Genomic DNA, 26,757 nt, shown 5'->3' on the forward strand with positions numbered 1-26,757 from the left:
GCCGGCCCTGTTACCACTTGAAAAACAATTGGCAAGCTTATATTATCTAAAATTGCTGTCTGTTTTTTTTCAATCTGAACCTAGTATATAAAGTTACTGGCCCGGATTCACATACAATGGCGCATATTTATGCCGGCGTAGCGTAACTAATATATGCTACGCCGACGTAGCGCAGAGAGGCAAGCACCGAATTCACAAAGCACTTGCCTCCCAAACTGCGCTGGGTTCCCTTGACGCAAGCCGTCGTAGGTGGAAGTGGGCGTGAGCCATGCTAATGAGGCGTGACCCCATGCAAATGATGGGCCGAGTGCCATACAAGTATTTAAAACGAACGGCGCATGCGCCGTCCGGTGGACGTATCACAGTATGCATGCTCAGAATCATGTCGGAACTACTCCCTAAGATACGACGGATCACTGCCTACGACGTGAACGTAACCTACGCCCAGCCCTATTCGTGTACTACGTAAACTACGTAAAATACGACGGCTGTGTTGCCTGGTCCATACCTTAGCATGAGTTGCACCTCATATATGGGGAATAACTTTACGCCGGATGTACGACTTACGCAAACCGCGTATATTATGCGCCGGGCGCAAGTACGTTCGTGAATCGACGTATCTCCCTCATTTCCATATTTGAATAGGAAATCAATGGGAGTGCCACATTCGGCCAGCGTAAATATGCGCCCACGATACGCCGCCGGCGTAGGAAAGTTACGTTGGTCGGATGAAGCCTATTTTCAGGCGTATCTCAGTTTATGGGCACGGCGCATAGATACGACGGCGCATATTTACTCTTACGCTGCGTATCTCGAGATACATCGGCGTAAGTGCTTTGTGAATCCGGGCCTATGTTTTCAATTTGTGCCACAAAATTAAAACTACTATTTAAAAGCCAAGATTACCTTAAAAAAAATAATAAATAACTGCACTTTTTTTACAGGTAAAAAATAGTGCATCTACTATTTTTTTTTTGTAGCCTGAAAAGCATCAGCAGATCACTGGTGCCATGCAGGTCTCCTGCAGATTGTCAGTGTGACCTATCTGCTCCGTACATCATATGGCCAAGCAGTTTCACACGGACCAGAAGAATCAATTAACTACTACAGAGTTTAACAGCGCTGTGGTGGTTAATTGAGAACTACAGTACAAGCCGACGACCGCAAAGAAAGTCAGTACTTCTAGTTCATTCATTCAGAACTCTGTGAATAAATGACATGGCTATGTGGGCGGAGCCCCACACAGCCAAGCTCTTTTCAAAATGTGACAACTGGTACAGGGAACTTCTCCTCATACCACTGTCATTCAGAGGGCTTGGATCACCAAGTCGCTGCAGGACCAGGAACATGTTACATGTTCCACCCTAAAAACGGATGTAACATGTTCTCAAAACTAAACTTTTCCTTTAAAGCGGTTGTAAACCGCATATATAATTTATTTTTATTTTTTTACCTGCAAGGCAAAATGCATAATCAGCTAGTATGCACCGCATAATAGCTGATTATGAAATACTTACCTCAAAACGAGGTGAACAACACTTACCTGGTTCACGCCGAGCGAGATGTCATCTTGCTCTGGCGTGTCTTCCGAGTATCGCCGCTCCAGCGCTGTGATTGGCTGGAGCGGCGATGACGTCACTCCCGCGCGTGCGCGCGGGAGATTTAAAATCGGCAAGGTCCGGCGGCTGCCAGATCTTTCGCCGTGGATTCCCCCTGCGCATGCGCCGCCCGCATTGCGAGGGGAATATCTCCTAAACCGTACAGGTTTAGGAGATATTTTTTATACCTACAGGTAAGCCTTGTTATAGGCTTACCTGTAGGTAAAAGTGAAAAATAAAGGTTTACAACCGCTTTAACCCAATGCGTTAAAGTTTAATCAAAAAACAAAATAGTAATATATTGCAGCTTAGTAGGCCTTAGATCCTGCCAGTAGCCTAAGGTACTAACACTCATTATACTGTATCTATGAATCAGCAGTGTTGTTACCCTAGGACAGTGTTTCTCAATTCCAGTCCTCAGGCCCCCCCAACAGGTCAGGTTTTCAGGATTTCCATTATTTTGCACAGGTGGATTTGATCAGTTTCACTGCCTTAGTAATCACCACAGCCTTTTCATCTGAGGGAAATCCTGAAAACCTGACCTGTTGGGGGGGCCTGAGGACTGGAATTGAGAAACACTGCCCTAGGACAAGAAGAGTGTTAGCACTGCTGCATAGAATGGGTGGGTGGGGGCGTTCTGTAGCCAGGACCAATACAACTGCTTGGGATAAGACTGAAGAGTTCAAAGAAACCCGCTGGATTTCTGAAAGGATAAATACTATTCTGGTCAAATAAGGTTGAAAAGGTTTGGACTAAAGTGTTTGATCAATGACTTAGGTCAGTACATATCCCATAATAAGATTATAGCTGGATTCTGCTGGCCTGAATACAATTAATCTTTGAGATACATTCTCATATTTGCAGACATGACACATGTCACACACTTGGCAGTCCTCATTTTAAGTCTGTACATTGAGCATGCTACCTGTGTCACATTTACACATACCGGTATCAGATGACATTCTTAGCATTGACAGATATCCTCATGCTTTCAGCATATAGATATCCAGCTGACAGTATCAGAATCAATACATCAGATAAGACAGATGCTGGTTAGACAGATATCTATGCAGCACTGACAGATCTTTTTTTGTGTCAGACTCAACAGTTATCTAAATGTGGTGGCACTTGTATACAGGCTGCGGTTATCATGCAAAGCCTTGATCAAAACGGTTATTAACCACTTCCATACCGGCATTTTCACCACCTTCCTGCCCAGACCAATTTTTAGTTTTCTAAATGACAATTGCGTGGTCGTGCGACGTGGCTCCCAAACAAAATTGACGCCCTTTTTTCCCCACAGATCCCTGTATTGCCGGGCCAAGCTTTATATACATGTGTTTTAAAAATAACTTTGGCAGTTTTGATCAGTATGGGTTAGATAGCCTGCTGTGACTGCCGCACACGGGAAAATGCAAAACGCTGCAAAATTGCAGCAAAATCACGCTGATATTTTACAATGATGCGTTTTGTGGCCAGCAGTCAAAACCTTCTTATCCTGAATGTGATTCTTTCACGTTCAGAAGAGGGAGGTTGAAGCTCCTCTAACTGCAGCAGCTCCTAAACGATCCTAAAAGCCTATGTGTACATTGACAGACAGGCTATTATGGAGTTGAGTTTAGGAGCTTTGGCAAAAAAATGCAAAAAGCTCCTAAGCTCAAGTTTAGAAGCTGCGGAGTACATGAAGCTTAGGGAAAAAAAATACATAATCTTGGAAAAGTGTCTCTTTTAAGCGGAAGCTCTAAATTACAACCTAATTATTAGTATTTAACTAATTAATACAAAATACAGATTTTAACACACAAATACTTACCTTATTCCACTGCCCTTGTCCCTCATTCTTCAGGGATGGAATTCGGGTGGGCACATCTAGCAGCAGCCGCCATGTCCCATCCTGAGGATGTGGACACTAGCACTACGCTGATAACAGTGCAGGTGTGAGGAAGTCCAAAAGAGTGGTAGCAACAATACCAATCACTGAGTGGTTTTAGTGAAATGGGCGTCACAACTAGAACTAGAACATTGGAAGATCATGGGACTGAGGATGAAGGTAAGTATTATTGACTGTTAGATTATTTATAAAAAAATAGGGTACATCTTGCTATGGGAAGGGGGTGGGGTATTTTTTTTTTCATATTGTCGATGTTATTTTGTTTGTATGTAGCCATAGTTGTCACTGTGACATTAAAAGATAACCATGAGGTACAAAGAAAATAGAAGTTTTCTGTCAGCCAGGGTGAAACCTTTTGATTCTTAGGACATTATTTATCTGCATCAATATGGAGATTAACTGCCAAAGATAACGTTTACCAATAATATTCTTGTGTATGTACACATCAAATGAAACAACATTTAAAAAGATACCATTTAATTGCTTGGTTACTAATGAAAAACCGGATGAACAGTGGTCAAACCAGGTCCAAACAAAGTAAAATGTTAACATCAGCAGACATAGAGCTAGATTCAGGTAGGGGGACGTAAGTTTGTCCGGGCGTAGCGTATTTTATTTACGCTATGCCGCCGCAATTTAGAGAGGCAAGTGCTGTATTCACAAAGCACTTGCCTCCTAAGTTACGGCGGCGTAGCATAAATGGGCCGGGGTAAGCGCGCCTAATTCAAATGAGGATGAGGGGGCGTGTTTTATGTAAATGTCTAGTGACGCCGACGTGATTGACGTTTTTTACGAATGGCGCATGCGCCGTCCGTGGACATATCCCAGTGTGCATTGCTCCAAAGTATGCCGTTTCAACGTGAACGTAAATTACGTCAAGCCCGATTCGCGTACGACTTATGCAAACGACGTAAAAAGATAGGCCTGTTCCGACGTCCATACCTTGCATGGGCTTCGCCACCTAGGGAGCAGCTTTATCTTTACGCCGGCGTATCCAGGGCTCAAGTCCTGCGGGAACGCGTGGGAACGGAGTTCCTGCACTTTTTTCACAGCAGGAACGCAGTTCCCTTTGCAGGACGAGAGCAGCCAAGCCGCCCGAGCCAATCCTTCACTAAGAGGCGATGCCCAGCTCGAGTCACTGTCAGGGGCAGGCGAACCTTAGTAATCATTTAATTTATTGGCCGCTTCCTGTATATGGATTCATCGGGTAGTGTGCGGGTATTCCGTCACTTCCTCGATGCCGCAATGTCTCCTGGGAACAATGACAAAAGCTCCCAGGAGACATTGCGGCATCGAGGAAGTGACGGAATACCCGCACACTACCCGATGAATCCATATACAGGAAGCGGCCAGTAACAAAGGATTACTAAGGTACAATGGATCGGGAAAAAAAAAATGTGGTTTAGTAATTATGCATATGAGCGTATCTTTTTTTTTTTGGTGGGGGAGTGGATCTTGGGTGGGAGTTCCCACACTTTTTTCCCCAGGACTTGAGCCCTGGGCGTATCTCTAACATAAACGGCGTAACTATTTGCAACGGGCGCGCGTACGTTCATGAATCGGCGTATCTAGTCATTTGCATATTCTACGCCGAACTCAACGGAAGTGCCACCTAGCGACCAGCGTAAATATGCACCCTAAGATACGACGGCGTAGGAGACTTACGCCGCTCGTATCTTAGCCTAATTTAAGCGTATCTGGTTTCCAGAATACGCTTAAATTTACGACAGCGTAGATTCAGAGGTACGACGGCGTATCTACTGATACGCCGGCGTAACTGTACCTGAATCTAGCCCATAGTATTTGCAATAAAAAACATACTGTATACTTTTGTTTTCTTATTAAATTTAATAACTGGCTAAAAGAGAGTATACACACCATAATGCATGAGATAGGCGATTAGAGCTTTGTTAACCTTTTTACTGTAGTCCTACAAGTAAGGGACATATAATAAATATATTCTGTGCACAAAGCACCGATCCTCCCATAAATGACCTTTAATACATCATCAACATTCTGCCTTACTCTCTTATCCGCGTTTGATTTGGGCTTGAATTGCAAATAGGAAGCAAGGTCATGACCCCTGTTAAGGTCACACACAGAAATAGGTTCAGTTTAATACAGTGCAAGGGACAGAAAATCTCTTTTGCTCTACGTCTTTTAAACAAATTCACATAACAGAAGGTTGCCACAAAGAGAATGTGTGATATTTCAAAGAGCTAAGGCACCAACATACAACTAAGTGGCTGTTACACCAGTTGTAAAGAACACAGTTCTGCAATTTACCAACAAATAACCTACAGCAAGGGAAATATAACTATGAAAATCCTAAACAGAATATAGAATAAAACACAGATCAATTCCAAGAAAGGCTGCAGGAAGAACAACCATGAGTTTATCTATTTATATTAAATGTAAAATTTTACAGGCCATATTTCTATTTTTTATTTCTTATAAATATCTAACACATAAATTCTCCATCCTCCACTGAACTCCCTTGTCTTACCAGTATAATGAATGATCAAATTAAGCAGAGTAAATATCCTGGTACAATATGTTTTTTGGGCTTTAAAAACTCGTTTCAATAATTTTTATTATCATTAATTTTAATAGGCAGAATTATTCATAACCAGTCAAATGTGTAATTTTTCCAAACTGCACAATAGCAGCTGCAAATTTCATCAGACTAATAAAATGTAAACATAATCACAAGGAAAGCGATAAAAAACAATTTAATAAAAATTAGGTACAGCATTTTTTGTTTAGAGAACTATTGCTGCCATTAAGTTTTCAAGCAATAAACACCACAAATTCTAAATCACACCAAAAATTAGGTTTTAAGCTTTAAACATTTAAAACAAACTTCCCTATTGTCCCTATACTTTTAAGCTAACCAATTCCTAGTCCCTAAACTGAAACCTTAAACTTAACTTAAGAGCCACTTTTTATGAGAATTGCAATATTAGGTCAATAATTCACCAAACCCATTGAGCCAAAAGTCAAACAAAAAGGAAATACATTTTCATAGCATATGTTGAATGAAATAAGCTAAAATAGTTTTCCCTCCCAAAGGTGTTTATAAAAGGATTTACAGGCATACCCCACTTTTAAGTACAAAATGGGGTTTATTTTCTATCGGTGGAAAGTGCAAAATCAGGCTCACTTCTGCATAGAAACCAATGAGCTTCTAACCCCAGCTTGTTTAATTAAGCCTGCTAATAAAACCTGGAAGCTCCTTGGTTTCAATAGAGAAGTGAGCCTGATTTTGTGCTTTCCACCTTTAGTAAATAAACCCCATTGTGTACTTAAAAGTGGAGTATGCCTTTATCCTGCGTACAAACTGGAGCAGGGATTTCATATACTTCCCTTCAAAACAACAAGTTTTCAAAAATGAGGAATCCTGGTTTCAGATTTCCCTTGCAGTGCATCTGTTAGTGAAAACTACTATAGTCTAGTTCAGTGATGGCGAACCTTGGCACCCAAGATGTTTTGGAACTACATTTCCCATGATGTCCATGCACTGTGCAGTGTAGATGAGCACCATGGGAAACATAGTTCCAAAACATCTGGGGTGCCAAGGTTCGCCATCACTGGTCTAGTTAAAGGAAATTTAATTGGGTTTTCATCAGCTTCGTTTTAATTTTGTTTTGCAAAGTTTACAAGTGTTTAGTCCTGTTTTTAATAATTATTTCACAAGCTGTGGATAAAAATGCATTGACTTTGTTCATCTCTGTGGTGAGCATCCATTTTTTTCTGAATATTAATGAGTATGTAAGTAATGGATTTTTCTAATTCATGTCCTTTTGGTCAGTTAAGGTGTTTTGTTATATCTGTTTGACAAATACAAAACATATACATGTTCATTCTGCTGGAAATCTGGTAAGCTGATAACTTATTGTACTCTCTGCATGTGCTGACTGTTAACAGTTAGCATTTTTCCTAATTATCTCTATGGACTACAAAACACCCACGCCATATGGGGAAGAGGAGGGGGTTGTTCTGTAGTCCTATCCTAGGGTCACTGGCAGGATCACTATGCAAAAAGAAAAGAAAAGGGGCCTGTAAAAAAAAAAACTGCAGTCAATGGTGTATCATCTATGAGTGCAATGTGTGTGGTGCCCAAGGGCCACAAGGGGGATGCTCTGACACATTGCACCCATGGATAAATATGGATGCGCGCGTTCGGAACATTCGTGTCCCTTCATCAGGCAAATTCACCATTGCCTGATGAAGGGACACGAATGTTCCGAACGCGCGCATCCTCCCGCGCCCGGAAGTGACGTTCAGCAACGCAGCACACCTGGAAACAAGCACCCTTCTCTGGAGTTCCGAGAGCGTTCAGGCCCCCGCCGACGCTGCCGCCTGTGGCAAGGATGACACTGTGATCCAGTGCGAGTGACGATCGCCTCTGCCCGGATCCCCGCAGATGACAACATACATGTACCCATGCCTGTTTCTATACCTGCCTTGTGAGTAGGTTCTTTATATACTTTTACACATTTTTATTTAAACTACTTTACTGCTACGCTTAGAGGGCGCCGGATTGTACTGGGGGACAGATTGGGTTGAGGGGATTGTACTGGAGGACAGAGTGACCTGGGGCACAGATTTGCTTGGGGGGGGGGATTGTATTGGGGGACAGAGTGACCTGGGGGAATTGTACTGGGGGACAGATTGGCTTCGGGGGGATTTTCCTGGGGGACAGAGTGACTTGGAGGACTGAGAGACCTGAGAGGATTGTACGGGGGGAAATAATTATCTGGGGGGATTGTACAGGGGGACAAATTGGCTTGGGGGAATTGTACTGGGGGACAGAGTGATCTGGGGGGGGGCTCTACTGGGGGACAGAGTAATATTGGGGGGGCTGCATACTGGGGTCAGAGTGACCTGCGAGGATTGAACTGGGGGATAAAGTGACCAGGGGAAAATGTACTGGGGGACAGAGTAACCAGGAGGATATTGTACTCGGGATAGACAAGGTCTCCATGGAATGTGTTTCTCCATCCACCTAATTTGGATGGATAGGGAAACCTGTTAGTTTTTTTTCATTCAGCTTGCTTGCTGAACAAGAAAAAAACACATTGTTTATGGGCAGCCTAACAAAGTCCTGCACTATATTGTACATTACATACTCAAAGGTGTCCTAGCTCTTTTACAATCCTAGGTACTCCCCTGGTACAAACAAAACCACCCACCCTCTTTGCCACAGTGCACAGAGCGCATCAGATTTGATTTTATTAAGCAATTGGTGCCCAACTTATGATCTTGCAAACAGGCCCACTGATTTAATAAAACACCCCTAACTGCAGCCCCAAAATCTAATGAATTTTAAGCTGCAATATATTTTTTTCCACCTTGGGTGGAATGATTTTGTAGAACATCAATGTACTTTATGACTGGAAAAAATCCTATCATAGGTGGTGCAAAAATCCCATCTCCATGTCCCCCAAGACTAGACACCCCAACAGTTTCACAAATTATTTTACTAAAGGCCAGCTCCTTCAGTCTTTTTGATGCCATTCAACCAATATCTATCTTTTAGAATCTTATTATAATGCCCCATAAAAATGGGAATTGCTGTAATGAATTATGATTTTATACAATGTAGTTCTCAAAATTCCTGTCACGGGAAATGGGACTGTTGGCCTAATTAGGGACTTTGGGAACTGGTGGAGAGAATGAACTTGATGACGGGAGTATAGTAAAAATCCAGGGCAGAGCAGGAGTAGAAATGAGAGCAGAGTGCAGACACACAAGAGAATATGGAAAAGGTCAGAATGAAGACAAAATGGAAAATATGGCATGGCTAGCTGATGGTAAAATGCTTCTCATTACAGGAGCAAGGATCAGCATTGCCTGTTATGTACCAAAGTTGGTGAAGCTACACTACCGATAAACGGGACAACTACCAATAGTCGATGCATAAAATTGCTTAGCTGTGCAACCATGGACACACAGATCTTAACAAACTGTCAGTAAACAGAAGATCGTCTGGAAGAGAAATAAATTCAACATTCATGCATCTAATATAATCTAAAAGGTAAACTCAGTAACAGGCTATCATTGAGAGACAACTTGGATCTCCCTTACAGTTTAAAGGCTGGAAGAGAAAGGACTTATAAGGGAAAATTAAGGGTGTCAATTATCTTTCTGATGTATCTGACAACAAGCAATTGTACTTTACTGACCTAAGGGCAACATGACAGCTTATTCAAACAGCGGGGAAACTTGCTCTTACAAAAACCTTCTCATTTTATGTTCTCAGATATACACAGGCAAGGCTGTGTTGCAAAAGGCTAATACCTCTTTTACATTCTCTATGTGAGGGCAAGGGCGGGTGGACAGTGGGAAGAGTGATGATAGTGGGGGGAAAATAGATGAGGGCAGGGGGACACCTTATTGTGATTTCAGGAACATGGTGGCAAAATCTGATGCATGCACAATAGTGGCAGTATAAGCCACCCATGCATGGGTCTATGTATGTCACAGTGTTGCAAGTGATCTTTGCAAGGAATGAATCTCTTTCCTACACTCACAGTTATTAAGCCTTAATGTACATGCATAAGCACAAAATGGAGGCATGGAGACATGGCAGCTGAGAGAGGGCACACATATTGAGGATTACATCCCGTATGCACAGGGCAAAGTCTTCAGGAAATGTAAGCATCATTCCTTGTGACAAAGCTACCATATTGATAGAGAGAACCGTTACATCATCTTGCCAAGGAAGAAATTTAAAGTAGTTGTAAAGTCAGAATGTTTTTTTATCTTAATGCATTCTATGCAGCAGTCCCCCTCAGCTCCCCTAATACTTACTTGAGCCTCTTCTCGATCCAACAATGTCCAGGAGTCACTCAGCTGTATGGGGCTGAGACACAGCAGCCGCGCAATTGGCCCCCAATGCTGTCAATCAAAGTCAGTTAGTCAATCAGGAAATAGAGGGGGTGGGGTTCGAACCACAGCTCTGTCTCTAAATGGACACTCAGAGCTGCAGCTCAACAGCCCCCATAGCAAGCTGCTTGCTGTGGGGGCACTCAGCAGGAGGGTGGGGCCAGGAGCAGCGAACAGGGACCCAAGAAGGGGAGGATCCAGGCTGCCCTGTGTAGATTCATCGCATAGAGCAGGTAAAACATGTTTGATATATATATATATATATTTTTAAACAAGACTTTACAATCACTTTAATCTTTAAATTAATTTTTTATTCAAACTAAATACATTTTTAATATCTCTTACCAACTAACTTATTGAACATGCATTTTGATTTCATATCTGAAGCTAAGGGGGGAAACAAAAACCCTACTTTAATATATATATATATATATATATATATATATATATATATATATATATATATATATATATATATATATATATATATATATATATAAAACTATACAATAACATTTATATCTTTAGGTTGTTAGATCAGTGATAATGCCTCACATTTTTTAAATATCTACAATTTATAGAAACATGCATGGCTATATCAATTATGTATATGTAGTTATAGTCTAGGCATACAGCTACATACAAGAAGGAAATACATATAAAGATGCTGTTTTGCTTTCCAAAGGATTTGTTTTTCTGTCTATCCTGTTCTGAGATTTACACAGCTCTGTCAGATAACACATCCAGACAAATGACACCAATTTCTCTGTTTCCAAGTGTAAAGTAAATACAGTGGCGTCTTCTCTACTCCATCAGAACGCTGATGTAACAATGAAAGAGCAGCAGCAGACTGATGAGGTCACTTGTCTGCTCATTTTCCCTATCATCAGGTTCATTGTCAGAATATTTCCATGCAACATATACAATGTATATGTCAGTGGCGGCTGGTGCTCAAAATTTTAGGGGGGGCGCAAAGGAAAAAAAAAATTGCAGTCTCACTGTGCCCAAACGCAGCCACTGTTACATGCCATCAAATGCAGCCACTGTGCCATCAATTCGCACCACTGTGCCATCAATTCGCACCACTGTGCCATGCCATTAAACGCAGTCACTGTGCCATGCATTCGCACCACTGTGCCATCAATTCGCACCACTGTGCCATGCCATTAAACGCAGTCACTGTGCCATACATTGTCACCACTGTGCCATGCCATTAAACACAGCCACTGTGCCATCCATTGTCACCACTGTGCCATCCATTGTCACCACTGTGCCATTCATTGTCACCACTGTGCCATGCCATTAAACGCAGTCACTGTGCCATCCATTGTCACCACTGTGCCATGCCATTAAACGCAGCCCCTGTGCCATACATTGTTACCACTGTGCCATGCCATTAAACGCAGCCCCTGTGCCATACATTGTCACCACTGTGCCATGCCATTAAATGCAGCCCCTGTGCCATACATTGTCACCACTGTGCCATGCCATTAAACGCAGCCACTGTGCCCTTTAATGGTCGCCGCTGTGCCAATTGTCCCCACTGTGCCCTGTAAATTGTGTTCTTCCCCCCCCGCCCGGCACTTACCTTTACTGGAGTCAGGCATCCACGTCCCACGATGTCTTCTCCCGCCCTCGATGACTGACAGGCGTCTCAGCCAATCAGGTTACAGGTAGCCAGAACCGGCCAACGTGATTGGCTGAGACGCCTGTCATCTTATTCAAGGGGCGTACAGTCTGTGTGCTCCGTGAATAAGCTTCCAGGACCAGATGGCTGTATTGGGAAAGCCTATCAGAGCCGTTGGCTTTGATAGACATTTCCCTACAGCCAACCAGCTGGCGTTATTCAGATGGCCGGACATTGAGCGCCGACCATCTGAATAGAACAGCGGCAGCGGCGAAAATAACATAGATTCGTGCAATGCATGAATCTATGTTATTTCACTCAGTGGCGGTGAGAGCCAGAGGGGGCGGCGCTCCAGCGCCCTCTATGGACGAACCGCCACTGGTATATGTATATGTACAATAAAAGGCTCATGCCAAGTCAACTTTAGAAATGCACAACATGTAAATGCATTGAAAAATAAATGTAATGATATATTTATTTTTAGATTACTGCAGTACTTTGTATCTGAAAAGTTATAAATATATATTAAAAATATATTAATATTAACCACTTTAGCCTTTTGGCTGCCAAATGACCGGGCCACTTTTTGCGATTTGGCACTGCGTCGCTTTAACTGACAATTGCGAGGTCGTGCGACATGGCTCCCAAACAAAATTTACGTCCTATTTTGCCACAAATAGAGCTTACTTTTGGTGTTTTTTTATTTTATGAGCTATAAACAAAAACAGAGCGACAATTTTGAAAAAAAAGCAATATATTTGACTTTTTGCTAAAATAAATATCCCCCAAAAATATATAAAAAACACATGTTTTCCCTTAGTTTAGGCCGATATGTATTCTTCTACATAATTTTGGTATAAAAAAAATATCACAATAAGTGTTTATTGATTGGTTTGCGCAAAAGTTATAGCATCTACAAAATAGGAGATAGTTTTATGGCATTTTTATTATTATTTTTTATTTACTAGTAATGGCGGTGATCAACGATTTTTATCATGACTGCCACATTATGGCGGACATATCAGACACTTTTGTGTGCTATTTTGGGACCATTCACATTTATACAGTGATCATGCTCCGGCAGGTACCCACGTGGTGGGTGCCTACCCACGTACACCCACCACGTGGGTACCTACCGGAGCATGATGGGACGGTAATGCCTATATAAATGGGATGCAAGGCGCGCTTCCATCATTGCAGTGACAAGAGGCGATGTGTCAACATCGGAAGAGGGGAGAAGAACAGAAGAGAAGAAGGTGACGTCACAGAAGACCGCGATGGCTGCCTGCTAGTAATTGAGCTAACACACAAAGATAGCAGGCAGCCAGCGCTGAAGAAGAAGGCACCGGACATCTGCAGAAGAACCGGGGTGCGCCGAGTCAACAGCGGAGAGCGGCGAAGATAGAAGAAGACCCCCGGAGAGCGGAGAAGACCCCCCCCTGGAGAGCGGAAGAAGAAACCCCCCCCGGAGAGCGGAGAAGACCCCCGGAGAGTGGAAGAAGAAGCCCCCCCTGGTATTAGAGCTAATAAAGAAGACAGGGGGGCCTCCGGAGCAGACTAATAAATTATTTTAAAAACCCTTGTGTTGTGTGTTTAATAACTAACTTTTTGCCTCCAGGTGAATGGGTAGGGGTACGATGTACCCCATATCCATTCACTTAGGGTGGGGGGCCAGTATCTGGGGGCCCCTTATTTGAGGGGACTCCCAGATTCCGATAAGCCCCCGCCCGCAGACCCCGACAACCAACGGCAAGGGTTGTCGGGAAGAGGTCCTGTCCTCATCAACATGGGGACAGGGTGCTCTGGGGTGGGGGGGCCCGCAGTGCGCCCCCCTGCCCCAGAGCACCCAACCCCCCCATGTTGAGGGCATGCGGCCTGGCACGGCTCAGGAGGGGGGGGCGCTCGCTCGTCCCCACTCCCTTTCCTGACCGGCCGGGTAGCGTGCTTTGGATACGGGTCTGGTATGGATTGTAGGGGGACCCCCTACGTCGATTTTTCGGCGTAGGGGGGGTTTCCTTACAACCCATACCAGACCTAAGGGCCTGGTATGCTCCTGGGGGGGGAACCCATGCCGTTTTTTTCTTTGAAAATTGGCATGGAGTTCTCCCTCTCAGGAATGCATGCCGAGCGACGCTGTCATTTTTTTTTATAATTATTTGTTTTCCCGGCGCGTATATTTTTTTCACCCGTCGCAACTTTAGTGTCCCGTCGCAATCCACAAAGCCCGGCGTCAATTACGTTCGCGCGCTGCACGTCGGGAAAATTACGTCACACGCATGCGCAGTACGGCCGGCGCGGGAGCGCGCCTCATTTAAAGTTTAAACGCCCCCCGGAGAGGAGGACCACCTTGCGACGGAGGCACTTAAGTTACACGGCGTGTAATTTCTAGGTAAGTGCTTTGTGGATCAGGCACTTAGGTAGAAATTTTAAGTCAGTGTAACTTAACTGCTGAAAGTTAAGTTAGGCAGCTTTTTTGAGAATCAGGCCCATTGTTTATGTATAAACTTTGGTGTTTTTTTTAATGTATTTATTTTCTTACTTTGCACATTGATTTCCACTTTACTTAAAGGGTACTCTTTTTTTTGTTGCATCATATGTTCAAGTATTTTAGGTGCTGCAACTTTTTTGGTGTACGTATAATACGAAGCATTTTTTTTTTTTCACAACTCATTGAAACCATAGGGAGAAAAGACTTCAAGGGTTGAAATACTAATTGCATTAGGATCAACGTGATTTGTATATATATATATATATAAGGATCAACGTGATTCGTATATATATATATACCGTATTTGGCGGTGTATAAGGCGACCGGGTGTATAAGACGACCCCCTAACTTTACAGTTTTTTTAAAGATTTTTTGCCTGTACTCGCCGCATAAGACGACCCCCCTTCCGAGGCTTCTGACGCTTCATATTTCTTCCTTCTGGAGCCATATTCTTCTTGCTTCTTGCTTGAGCCAATCACGATAAGTGATGTAAGTGATGTATTCTATTAATGAATACAAAGCCTGCCTGGATTGGCAGAGGCTGTAACATCATCAGCCCACGCTTCTATGACTCTCAATGCCAATCCGAGCAGGCTACTGTATGTAGCCTGCTTGGATTGGCAGAGGTTGTTTACTCTAATCCAAGCAAGCCCTGTATTCATTTGAATACATCGTTCACCAGGATTGGCTAAGCGGTATATACTGTATGTAGTCAAAGCTACATGCAGTATTACTGCACATCCAGCAGCTGACCCGGCGCATAAGACGACCCCTGCTTTTTGGCCAGTTTTTTTAAGTGTAAAAGGTAGTCTTATACGCCAACAAATATATATATGAAATCTGATACAGTTTTTCTGCAAAGGTGAAAAAAACCTTTAAAAGAATGTAAACATAAATACCATAATGGTTCAGTTTGTAAAAGTCCTGTATAATATGTTGAAGAGAGAAAATGAATAGTTAAACACATCTAATACACTATCTAATAGTACTGATGGATGTGTAAAGAATACTGGGGTCAGATGTATATTTAATATGTTATCTTCTTAAAATAGAATAAACATTGTGGATGTCCCATGTTTGTATGTGACAAAAAGAGCAATACCTTCTGTTTTAGGCGATTTTTTACTTCTTTAATTCCCATCCTGGCATGGTCTTTAGCCTGTATAACAGAAGCATGGAATTCAAATTTTAAAAGACAATGAAACAAATAATACATATATTTATAAAGTTCAGTGAAAAAAAGTTAATGTGCTTTATCACCATCTAAAATTATGACAAATACTATCTATTATACATCAGGAATCTAACAAAACCAGATGCCCCCCTCTGTATCCAGATCATGTCGATTTGGATAGAGAGGTTTAGCTGATGAACCCAGCAGTTCCCAGAGCTGAACACTTTAATTAACAAGTTAATTAAAAGCAAAACAAAAAAAAAACCACACAATTGGAGATCATTATCTCCCATTGTTCTCCATCCTAGATTTCCCTCCGATGTAGAAGTCAGGGACCAGGAGAGTGCAACTCTTTATTGTTATGCCACTGAAATGAACTGCCATGTTAAATCTAATTCTGCTGCCATGTGACAAGCCAGGTTTTTATTTTTTCTGTTCTGTCATTCTTTTGGGAGGTTACTTTATTGGGTGAAGTGGACACTTTCCATTGGCTGTCCAGCAGTAAAGTCATCCCAGATTCCAGAAAACTGATAATGTCATTAAGAGGGGACCAGTCAGCACTTCTGGGCCGGAGAGGGACATAGGTGAGTAAAAGTGTTGGGAGGGAGGTTTAAATTTGCTAACCTTCCTATATATTTTTTACACCCATGCACGGTGGCCTCAGCTACACACACAGAAAGGCAGCATCCCAGGGAACCAGAAAGTGCCATGCATCCCAGGGTACCAGAGAGTGGCAGCCCCAGAAAGCTGTGCGGGCACCCAACCTGTCCTTAGCGACCAATTACATCATCAGTTGACAGGACCCAGGCAGGCAGCCTCCACAGCATAGAGTCGCAGAGGAGGTTACATGAAATTTTACAAGATTGAAGAACAGCAGCAAAGCAAAAAAATAAATAAAAAGAAAAAGGCTTGAGCCGGCAGTGAAGAATGTGTCTTGTAACTGCCTGCCTTAGTGGGGGCAGTTCTTTGCATCCTTGAAGACTCTTTGCAGCACTCTGGTTGAGAATTGCTGCTATATTTTTTAAACTAGCTTTCAAAAGTATGTTTTTAAAATATCTGAATGAAAAAGAGAGCACATGCTCTATTTTCAATTGGTAAAATATTTTGCAAACAAATTAGAACCAAATTACACAAAATCTGCTGTTCACCAATAAACTGAATGCCAAGCTCTTTTTATTTCATTAACGTATTAATTTCCAAGCATTAATAAAAATGTACAAGCTCTTTATTTTAAACCAACACGTGATGCTTTTTTTTTCCAACAGAGACCTTTGCGTATGCTAAATATTTAATGGGATCAATGGAATCAACAGTGTCCAATCAAGAGATTAATAACGCTGCTCGGCAGTACTTCATCTGCCTTTTAAAACTGCTGACCTTGTATTCATGTGAATATTGCCTATAATGGAATAGAGATACTTACAAACTTGTAGACTGTTTTCATAGCTGGATTAGCTCTGGTCTTCATTGTGTTAATAAAGGCTCCACTTCCTTTCTGCAAAAAACAGAATGGTGAGACATGAGACACAGAATCTTCCATATATATATATATATATATATGTATATATATCTATATATATATATATATATATATATATATATATATACATACACTCACGTACTGTATAAACATACAGGTAGAGCATAGAACAGTTATGATGCCCAAGGTGCAGTCTCAGATTGCATCTTTCATCAAATTATAACAGTAAACATAAAAAAAAAAAAACACAAAGAAAAATTATGTTGCAAGAAAAGTTGCTTGGCGTTAAAGTCAAATTTATCTTAAAAAAAAAAATACCTATTATACTTATCTGCCCTGTGTAGTTGTTTTACACAGGGCAGCCTAGATCCTCCTCTTTGACTCTCATGGCCGCTCCCTCCTGTTAAATGCATCCATTCAGACACTGAGCTGCCGTTTGTCCCTCCCTCCCCCTCTCTCTCCTGATTGGCTAACTGACTTTGATTGACAGCCACAGGAGCCAATGACGCCACTGCTGTGTCTCTGCCAATCAGGAGGGAGGGTCCTGGATGGCGGATGGACTTGTGGACATCGCTGGACAGAGATGGGGCTCCGGTAAGTATTAGGGGGTTCTGGGGAGGCTGCTGAACACAGAAGTCTTTTTATCCTAATGCATAGAATGAAAAAAAATAAAAACGGCCGACATTCGGCCCGTGTGTATGGCCAGATTCTGTTGAACGTGCATCATGGAAAACCAGCAGCCGACCGACCCCGATCAGTGCTCTTAGCCAATGGCAGAGAACACTGATCAGAGTGTTCTGCTGGATAACCCAAGGTTACCCAGCAGAACATTTCCCAAAGCATCCTACTGCCTCTGCCACCTTGCCTTCTTCTTGTGATTAATCTGACCAGACCACCTTCTTCCATTGCTCAGTGGTCCAGTTCTGATGCCAACATGCCCACTTTTAGTTGTGGACACTGGCCAGCTTGGGCACCCTGACTAGTCTAAGCAGCCCCATACACAACAATTTGCAATGCCCATTTTTTCTGCTTTTAACCCATTAACTTCATAGACCACATGTTTACTTGCTGCCTAATACCGTATTTCCTACCAACTTTCAGATGCAAGATAATCAATGTTATTCACTTAACCTGTCAGTGGTCATAAAGTTAAAGTGGTTGTAAACCCTTATTTGTCACTTTTACCTACAGGTGAGCCTATAATACGGCTCACCTGTAGGTATCAAGAATATCTCCTAAACCTGTATGGTTTAGGAGATATTCCCCCCGCAATGCGCCGCTGATTGCAGCGGCGCATGTGCAGGGGGGATCCTCGGCTAAAGGACCGGCATCCGCCGGACCCTGCCGATTTTAAATCTCCCGCGCGCACGCACGGGAGTGACGTCATCGCCGCTCCAGCCAATCACAGCGCTGGAGCGGCGATACCCAGAAGACACGCCGGAGCAAGATGACATCTCGCTCGGCGTGAACCAGGTAAGTGTTCCTCACCTCGTTCCGAGGTAAGTATTTCATAATCAGCCAGTATGCGGTGCATACTGGCTGATTATGCCTTTTGCCTTGCAGGTTTCAAAAAAAAAAAAAAAAAGTTTATGCGGTTTACAACCGCTTTAAATCTGATCAGGGTATACAGTATATAAAATAGAGATGTACAAATAGTATAGTACTGAAGAAAACATAGCAATTTTACCTTTACTGTTGACAGCCACTGGTGGTACAGCTTGTCACTGCCTGCAAAAAAAAAAAGAAAATACTGAAAAGAGCAAACAAAATATGGTGACATGAAGCACAAATAATATTTAAATTACATTTAAAAGATGTCTCTACACTCCTCAGTTACCAGCTAAGCACACCAGGCATATGACTTGCCATCCTCATGGTTGAAAATCTAGAAAAAAAAAAGAGACACCTCTCTCAAAATATCAAAGCCATGTTGCAATAATTCTCATTCTCATTCAAATGGTCTGAATAGGCTGCTCCTTTCTGGCCAGGGAGGAAAGGTGTGTTTTCCCCTGCTTCTCTAAATGTACCTCTAATTAGGTTTAAACAACAAAAGGAGACCCATGTCAGTACAAATGTGGTTTGAAAGCCCTGACAGATTCAGTTTGGACTCGATTAACAAGGCGAAGAAAAGGGATACGTTTAATATTTGTTTTTTAATTAAATCACTGAAAACAGAAACTCAGGTTAATGCCAAAACCCACCGGGTTGTAGGTACTGTGGGTCCTAAAATTTTCACAGTGGGCATCATATGCTTAGAATTATAAGAGTTCTGCTAGGCCTGTCATTGCTGGTAAGGGAAGTGATGGAGTGGTTTTGTTCCAGAAAATATTTATTCACAGAAAGATCCTTAGAATCTTTAGAGCCTTCTTTGTTTGTTTCTTTAAATAATTATATCAGTACATACCTCATGATGGAGTGCTTTTATGTTGAGTTACCTTTTCTGGGTCTCTCTAGATGCCTAATATGAATAAGCCTTTTGTACTGCTTTTGGCTATGATGAGTGCTACCTTCTACCCTCTAATTGTATCTACCGTTGGACATTTTGCCAGAATATAGACTACAGAATATAGATTATGTCGGCCAAATATCCAGTTATGCATGCAGCCTTAATAGATTGTAAAGAGAACAAAATTTGTAAATTAAAGTTTATATAGTTCAGTATGCCTTAAGGTAGCATAGCCTCAAAAAAAGTAAAAGATGTAGTCCGAGAATAACATCACTAAAGCAAGAAACATTCAGAATTAGGAAACAGAACATCAAACAATCAATAGGCTTCACACAAAATATGAATCAAGAAACATATGCAGTTTGGCATTGTTGCCATCTTTCTCAAAATGCTTGCTGTCTGGCTGTATCTGAGTTCAGTACGATCCACATCACTAGCTTGAAACAAGCATGCAGAAAAAAATCCAAGATCAGAAACTCTCATATTTACATTTATTCCAGGTAAAATCCTATAGATAAGAAAGCACTGAATCCATACAGCCAATGTAATGTGATGTGATGTGTCCATGTGTCATTAATATCTGTGATTATTGTGTAAGTTCAGTAGAGTATGTATGGTTTCTACCTTGCTGCTTTCATACTCATCTGTAGAAACGCAACAGCCCACAGAAGTCTTGTACAAATAAAAAAAGATAATCTCAGAGAAGATTAAGCTCTGGGTAGATTTTGTATTCCTAATAGTAAAAATTATACTTATATGAAAACGATTTTGGAATTGAAGGATGCTGCACATCCAATCTGCAGAATGATATTGGCATTCATCTGACATGTTTGTGCACTGAGCTGTCATCTTAGTGCCATCTTTATTGAATAGCAACTATCCAGGAAAAGCAACTTGGGATACTTACAGGTGACACTCGAAAAATGTGAATATCGTACAAAAGTTCATTTATTTCACTAATGCAACTTAAAAGGTGAAAATAATATATGAGATGGTGACACCCAAAAATATGACCACATGAGTACCAAAAAAATTGGGAACCAAAAAAATATTAATTGGAAAAAAGTGATAAGTGATAAATGTATTCAATATATATAATAATATAATAAGAGAGCTATCAAACTCAAAGATGCATGAATCGAACAAAAGTACATGACAAAGTCATGCATCTTTGAGTTTGATAGCTCTCTTATTATATTATTATATATATTGAATACATTTATCACTTATCACTTTTTTCCAATTAATATTTTTTTGGTTCCCAATTTTTTTGGTTCTCATGTGGTCATATTTTTGTGTGTCACCATTTCTGTGAGATACGTTGCGCAGAATCACACCCACTTTTGATTTCTGTTTTGTGTATTGTAAACACAACTAGGTTTTGCTGCACTGTATATATTTTGTTTAGGGTATTGCATATTGAGGATCTGTATTAGCGCAAAAGCACTCGTCACTTTAATATATGAGATGGACTCATTACATGTAAAGCAAGATAGTTCAAGCCGTGATTTGTCATAATTGTGATGATTACGGCTTGCAGTTCATGAAAACCCCAAATCCACAATCTCCGAAAATTAGAATATCTTGAAAAAGTGCAATATTCTAGGCTCAAAGTGTCCCACTCTAATCAGCTAATTAAGCCATAACACCGACAAAGGGTTCCTGAGCCTTTAAATGGTCTCTCAGTCTAGTTCAGTAGGAATCACAATCATGGGAAAAACTGCTGACCTGACAGTTGTGCAGAAAACCATCATTGACACCCTCCATATGGAGGTAAAGCCTCAAAAGGTAATTGCAAAAGAAGTTGGATGTTCACAAAGTGCTGTATCAAAGCACATTAATAGAAAGTTATGTGGAAGGGAAAAGTGTGGAAGAAAAACGGTGCACAAGCAGCAGAGATGGCTGCAGCCTGGAGAGGATTGTCAGGAAAAGGCCATTCAAAAGTGTTGGGGACTTTCATAAAGAGTGAACTGAGGCTGGAGTCAGTGCATCAAGAGCCACCACACACAGACGGATCCTGGACATGGGCTCCAAATGTTGTATTCCTCTTGTCAAGCCACTCCTGAACAACAAACAACGTCAGAAGAGTCTTACCTGGGCTATAGAAAAACAGACCTGGTCTGTTGCTCAGTGGTCCAAAGTCCTCTTTTCTGATGAGAGCAAATTTTGCATCTAATTTGCTAACCAAGGACCCAGAGTATGGAGGAAGAATGGAGAGGCACACACTCCAAGATGCTTGAAGTCCAGTGTGAAGTTTCCACAGTCTGTGTTGATTTGCAGAGCCATGTCATCTGCTGGTGTTGGTCCACTGTGCTTCATTAAGTCCGGGGTCAACGCAGCTGCCTACTAGGAGATTTTGGAGCACTTCATGCTTCCTTCCACAGACAAGCTCTATGGGGATGCAGACTTCATTTTCCAGCAGGACTTGGCACCTGCCCACACTGTCAAAAGCACCAACACCTGCTTAAATGACCGTGGGATTACTGCGCTTGATTGGCCAGCAAACTCGCCTGACCTGAACCCCATAGAGAATCTATGGGGCATTGCCAAGAGAAAGATGAGAGACATGAGACCGAACAATGCAGAAGAGCTGAAGGCCGCTATTGAAGCATCCTGGTCTTCCATAACACCTCAGCAGTGCCACAGGCTGATAGCTTCCACAACATGCCGCAAGGGGCCCAAACCAAGTACTGAGTACATATGCATGCTTATAATTTTCATAGGTCTGATATTGTTCTATGTACAATCCTTGTTTTATTGATTGCATGTAATATTCTAATTTTCTGAGATTGTGGATTTGGGGTTTTCGTTAGCTGTAAGCCATAATCATCACAATTATGACAAATCATGGCTTGATATTCTCTTATGAAACAGGTAAGTCAAGTATTATCTGCACAAAACACTGAGTGCTTCTACATCAATCTGTGACTGGAAAATAATGACAATTAGTGTGAGAACCTCCTTAAAGCGGGGGTTCACCCTATCGACGGGAAAAAAAAAAAAAATTATTTTACCTTAAAATCAGGCATTGTAGCGCGAGCTACAGTATGCCTGTCCCGAATTTTTTACCCCCGTACTCACCTTGTAGTCGTCCATCGAAGATACCGGGGAATGGGCGTGCCTCTGGAGACGGAGGATGATTGACGGCCGGCTCTGGCGCGTCACGCTTCTCCGGAAATAGCCGAAATAGGCTTGGTCTTCACGACGCGTGCGCATAGCCTGTGCGCAGGCGCCGTGAAGAGCCGAGACCTACTCCGGCTGTCTTCGGGGAGAGTGACGTGCCAGGGCCGGCCGTCAATCATCCTCCCTCTCCATAGGCACGCCCATTCCCCGCGGGAGCCGGAATCTACGATGGACGACTACAAGGTGAGTACGGGGTTAAAAAAATCGGGACAGGCATACTGTAGCTCGCGCTACAATGCCTGTCTCGATGGTAAAATCATGGGATTGTGGGTGAACTACCGCTTTAACTAATAAAATCAGAAAAAATATATCGAAAAATATTTTTCTTGAAGGCCACTGAGAGACAGGAATTTTGTATTGGGGGTGGCAATATCATGCTTTGGGGCTGTTTCTCTGCAAAGGGAACAGGACAACTGATCCGTGTACATGAAAGGATGAATGGGGCCATGTATCGTGAGATTTTGAGTGCAAGCCTCCTCCCATCAGCAAGGGCATTGAAGATGAAACGTGGCTGGGTAATTTCAGCATGACAATGATCCCAAACACACCGCCTGGGCAACAAAGGAGTGGCTTCGTAAGAAGCATTTCAAGGTCCTGGAGTGCCCTAGCCAGTCTCCAGGTCTCAACCCTATAAAAAACCTTTGGAGGGAGTTGAAAGTCCATGTTGCCCAGCGACAGCCCCAAAACATCACTGCTCTAGAGGAGATCTGCATGGAAGAATGGGCCAACATACCAGCAACAGTGTGTGACAACCTTGTGAAGACATACAGAAAATGTTTGACCTCTGTCATTGCTAACAAAGGATACATAACAAAGTATTGAGATGAATTTTTGATATTGACCAAATACTTATTTTCCACCATAATTTGCAAATAAATTCTTTCCAGATCAGACAATGTGATTGTCTGGGTTTGTTTCCACATTTTGTCTCTCATAGTTAAGGTATACCTATAATGACAATTACAAGCCTTTCTCATCTTTTTAAGTGGGAGAACTTGCACAAATGGCTGACTAAATACTTTTTTGCCCCACTGTATATATGGTTGATACATACATCCCCTAACAAAGCCCCATGGGCGAAACATATTGGGATTAAGTGTGATCTTTTCAACCCACCAGTGATGCAACCACCATTTGATTTGACACAGTGATATTGATCTATCTTTAATCAATTTTGTATAAATTATTTAATAAAGCTTATTGTATACTTTTTTACTTAAACAGTATCTAAGTCTTTCATTGTTGTAGAAATACTATATTCCAATCTAAGCACCGTTACAGTACCACCTCCTTTCTGCTGCTCTCTAAATCAAATTTCGGCATGAGGTGCGTTACCTTTGGTGTCTACCCTCAGCCAGACCACAAAAAATAAAAAATCGAAAAAAAAATAGAAACTCTAATCCTCTTTTTGTTCTATTACAGTGATTCAATTGGGTTTCCCCCAACCCCTGGAGGGCAGCAAGGCCTGTGCATCTACCTGGAGCTGTAGAGATCCTGTGTAACATCCACCACCATTGCATTAACTTTGACTGCAGGATGCCTTTTTGTTGTTATACAGGGATTAACAAATACTTGGACATTTAAATGTCTAAAATCAGTCTAAGGCTTCCATCACACTTGTAGTCGTGTGACTTTGGAGTACAACTTTGCGGCAACTTTGATGTGACTTGTTGTCTCTTGTTGTCCCTCTGCAAAGTCAAACCCACTGTTGCATGTAAAACGATCAGGTATGACTTTCATGCAACTTTTGACGGTAGACATCAAAGTCTATTGGCCCTCAAATTGCATGAAATTCCAACCAATGTAGTGCATGAACTACTTTAAAGTCGCACATATATGAATGGAAAATTTTCATTGGAAAATATGGGGTATAACTTGTCATGCGACTTTGATGTAACTGAGGGGTGGGAATTAGCTATTGAGAGATTCAACAGATAAGAAAATAATATTATAAAGAGTATCGGAAGGAACGGATTCTTAAAAAAAAAAAATTGGTCAACCAAATATGAAAATTTCTACAACCCATGCGGAGTGCACCAAGAATAAACCTAGTGATCCAGACCAGTACATATATTGCCAGTAAGGGGAAATTGGTACTCGAAAAATAATGGTCCTCAATTATCAATGTGGAGGATAACCAAACATCCACCACAAACAAAACAGTTGGAATAGCAAACTACCTGAACAGAAGAAAACTTGGAACAACAACTATATTTCAGGGGTGTAATATACACACTGTAAACCTGCCTAATCAATTATGAGATATATAATTCTAGGAATCATAAAAATTGTCCCTGTAGATGGCAGCATCCTCTGTTGAGGAACCAAGGGTACAAATAACAGCTTGATGGAAAAAAAGGAAGAGGGCGGAATATAAGGAGACTTCCTCAAAATACTACAATTTATTCACAGAAGAGGATCTATCTTCTACAATCTAGGTTTCACAAAGACCTCCATACTCAGGGGGATTCTGCAGCAAGGTAACAGTGTGTACTGGTTGCTGACCATCCAGGGAAGTACATGGCTTATTAGCAATGGATACTTAGAGGCACACTACCCTACAGAACACTCCCTCTTAAAAGGGGGGGGGCATCACGTGCAGGGATTTGGAAGTAGAAAAAAAACTGTGCATATGCCGCTTAGTTGTAGAACTTGTAAATGGATTAAGGGGAAGCACAAGAAGAAATAAAATGTTAATAATTTTCCCCAACAATCCTACAAACCCCTAAAAGGTAAGAGAAAACAATTCACAATGAATTGATGTCATATGACCCTCGATTAGGCAAGTACCAGCAACTAGGAAACAATTCTCTTTAGTGAAGGTGAAGAGAAAATAGTTTTGCTTGTGAAATATGATGTAACCTACCTGTCCATGTACAGTATGTCTCTTGGATACTACTGATACTCTTACATTACAAAGGGGTATAACCTCACTAATGGTCATATTGCCATATAGTTTGTTTTTTAATTGGACACATTTTTTCTGTTATATCTTTTTTGTATGATTCACTAACAGTGATATCTGACCATATATGGGTTATCAGTTTTGTACTCTTTACTTTTACACAAAAACCAAGGAGATTGAAAAATAAACATATTGTCAAATGTATCCCCAAAAAAACAGAGAGTTAAATAATATATTCAAATAAAGGAAAAAAAATAATATGTAATTTTCAGGATACAATTGACAATGTGGTAATACATTATACTGTAAACTGTATACTGTAAAAGCAAGGTCTATAAAGGTCTATAAAGATATGGATGAGCAAGTTTGGGGTGAAGAACTTTAACTGGCCTGCACAGAGTCCTAACCTCAACCAACAGAACACATTTGGGATAAATTAGAGTGGAAACTGTGAGCCAGGCCTTCTCGTTCAACATCATTGCCTGCCCTGACGAATGTGCTTCTGGAAGAATGGTAAGCATTCCCATAGACACACTCCCAAACCTTGTGGACAGCCTTCCCAGAAGACTTGAAGCTGTTATAGCTGCAAAGGGTGGGCCAACTCAATATTGAACCCTGCAGACTTAAGGCCCATACACACTATTATACTTTCTGCAGACTTTTGTCTTCAGATTTACCAAAACCATATAGTGCAAGGGCCTGCCTGATTGCATACAAAGGTTTGAACCTCATATTATATGGTTTTGGTGAATCTGGAGAAAATCTAATAGTGTGTATGGGACCTAAGACTAGGATGCCATTAAAGTTAAAGGGCCAAATTCTCAAAAGAGATACGCAGACTTAACTGCTGTTCAGTCTGTGCCTAACTTTGGAAACGATTCTCAAAAGGCTTTTTCCAAAGTTAGGCAGAAAATCTGACATGTGTAAGACACTTACACGGTCAGATCTTAGGATGCAGTACCGCATCCGCCACTGGGGGCATTTCTCATTGAAATGCAGCTTTGCGTATGCAAATGAGGACTTAAGCAGATTCTCAAAGCATTTCATCAGCTTTTCATCCTTGTGATTTCTGCG

General features: G+C 41.7%; 1 protein-coding gene across 4 annotated transcripts in view; it reads right to left on the minus strand.

The window, feature by feature from the left end:
* Nucleotides 1–26,757, minus strand: part of DENND1A (DENN domain containing 1A) — a 1,239,075-nt gene that overhangs the window by 238,422 nt on the left and 973,896 nt on the right. For all 4 annotated transcript variants that reach the window (XM_040324851.1, XM_040324852.1, XM_040324854.1 and 1 more), the window contains exons 16-18: nucleotides 18,837–18,877; nucleotides 17,093–17,164; nucleotides 15,598–15,654 (exon numbers count right to left, since the gene is read on the minus strand). In XM_040324851.1, coding sequence (XP_040180785.1) covers nucleotides 15,598–15,654; nucleotides 17,093–17,164; nucleotides 18,837–18,877 — 170 coding nt within the window. The remainder of the gene's footprint in view (nucleotides 1–15,597; nucleotides 15,655–17,092; nucleotides 17,165–18,836; nucleotides 18,878–26,757) is intronic.

This window comes from Rana temporaria, chromosome 9 (assembly GCF_905171775.1).
Source record: "Rana temporaria chromosome 9, aRanTem1.1, whole genome shotgun sequence".
Taxonomy (NCBI): Eukaryota; Metazoa; Chordata; class Amphibia; order Anura; family Ranidae; genus Rana; species Rana temporaria.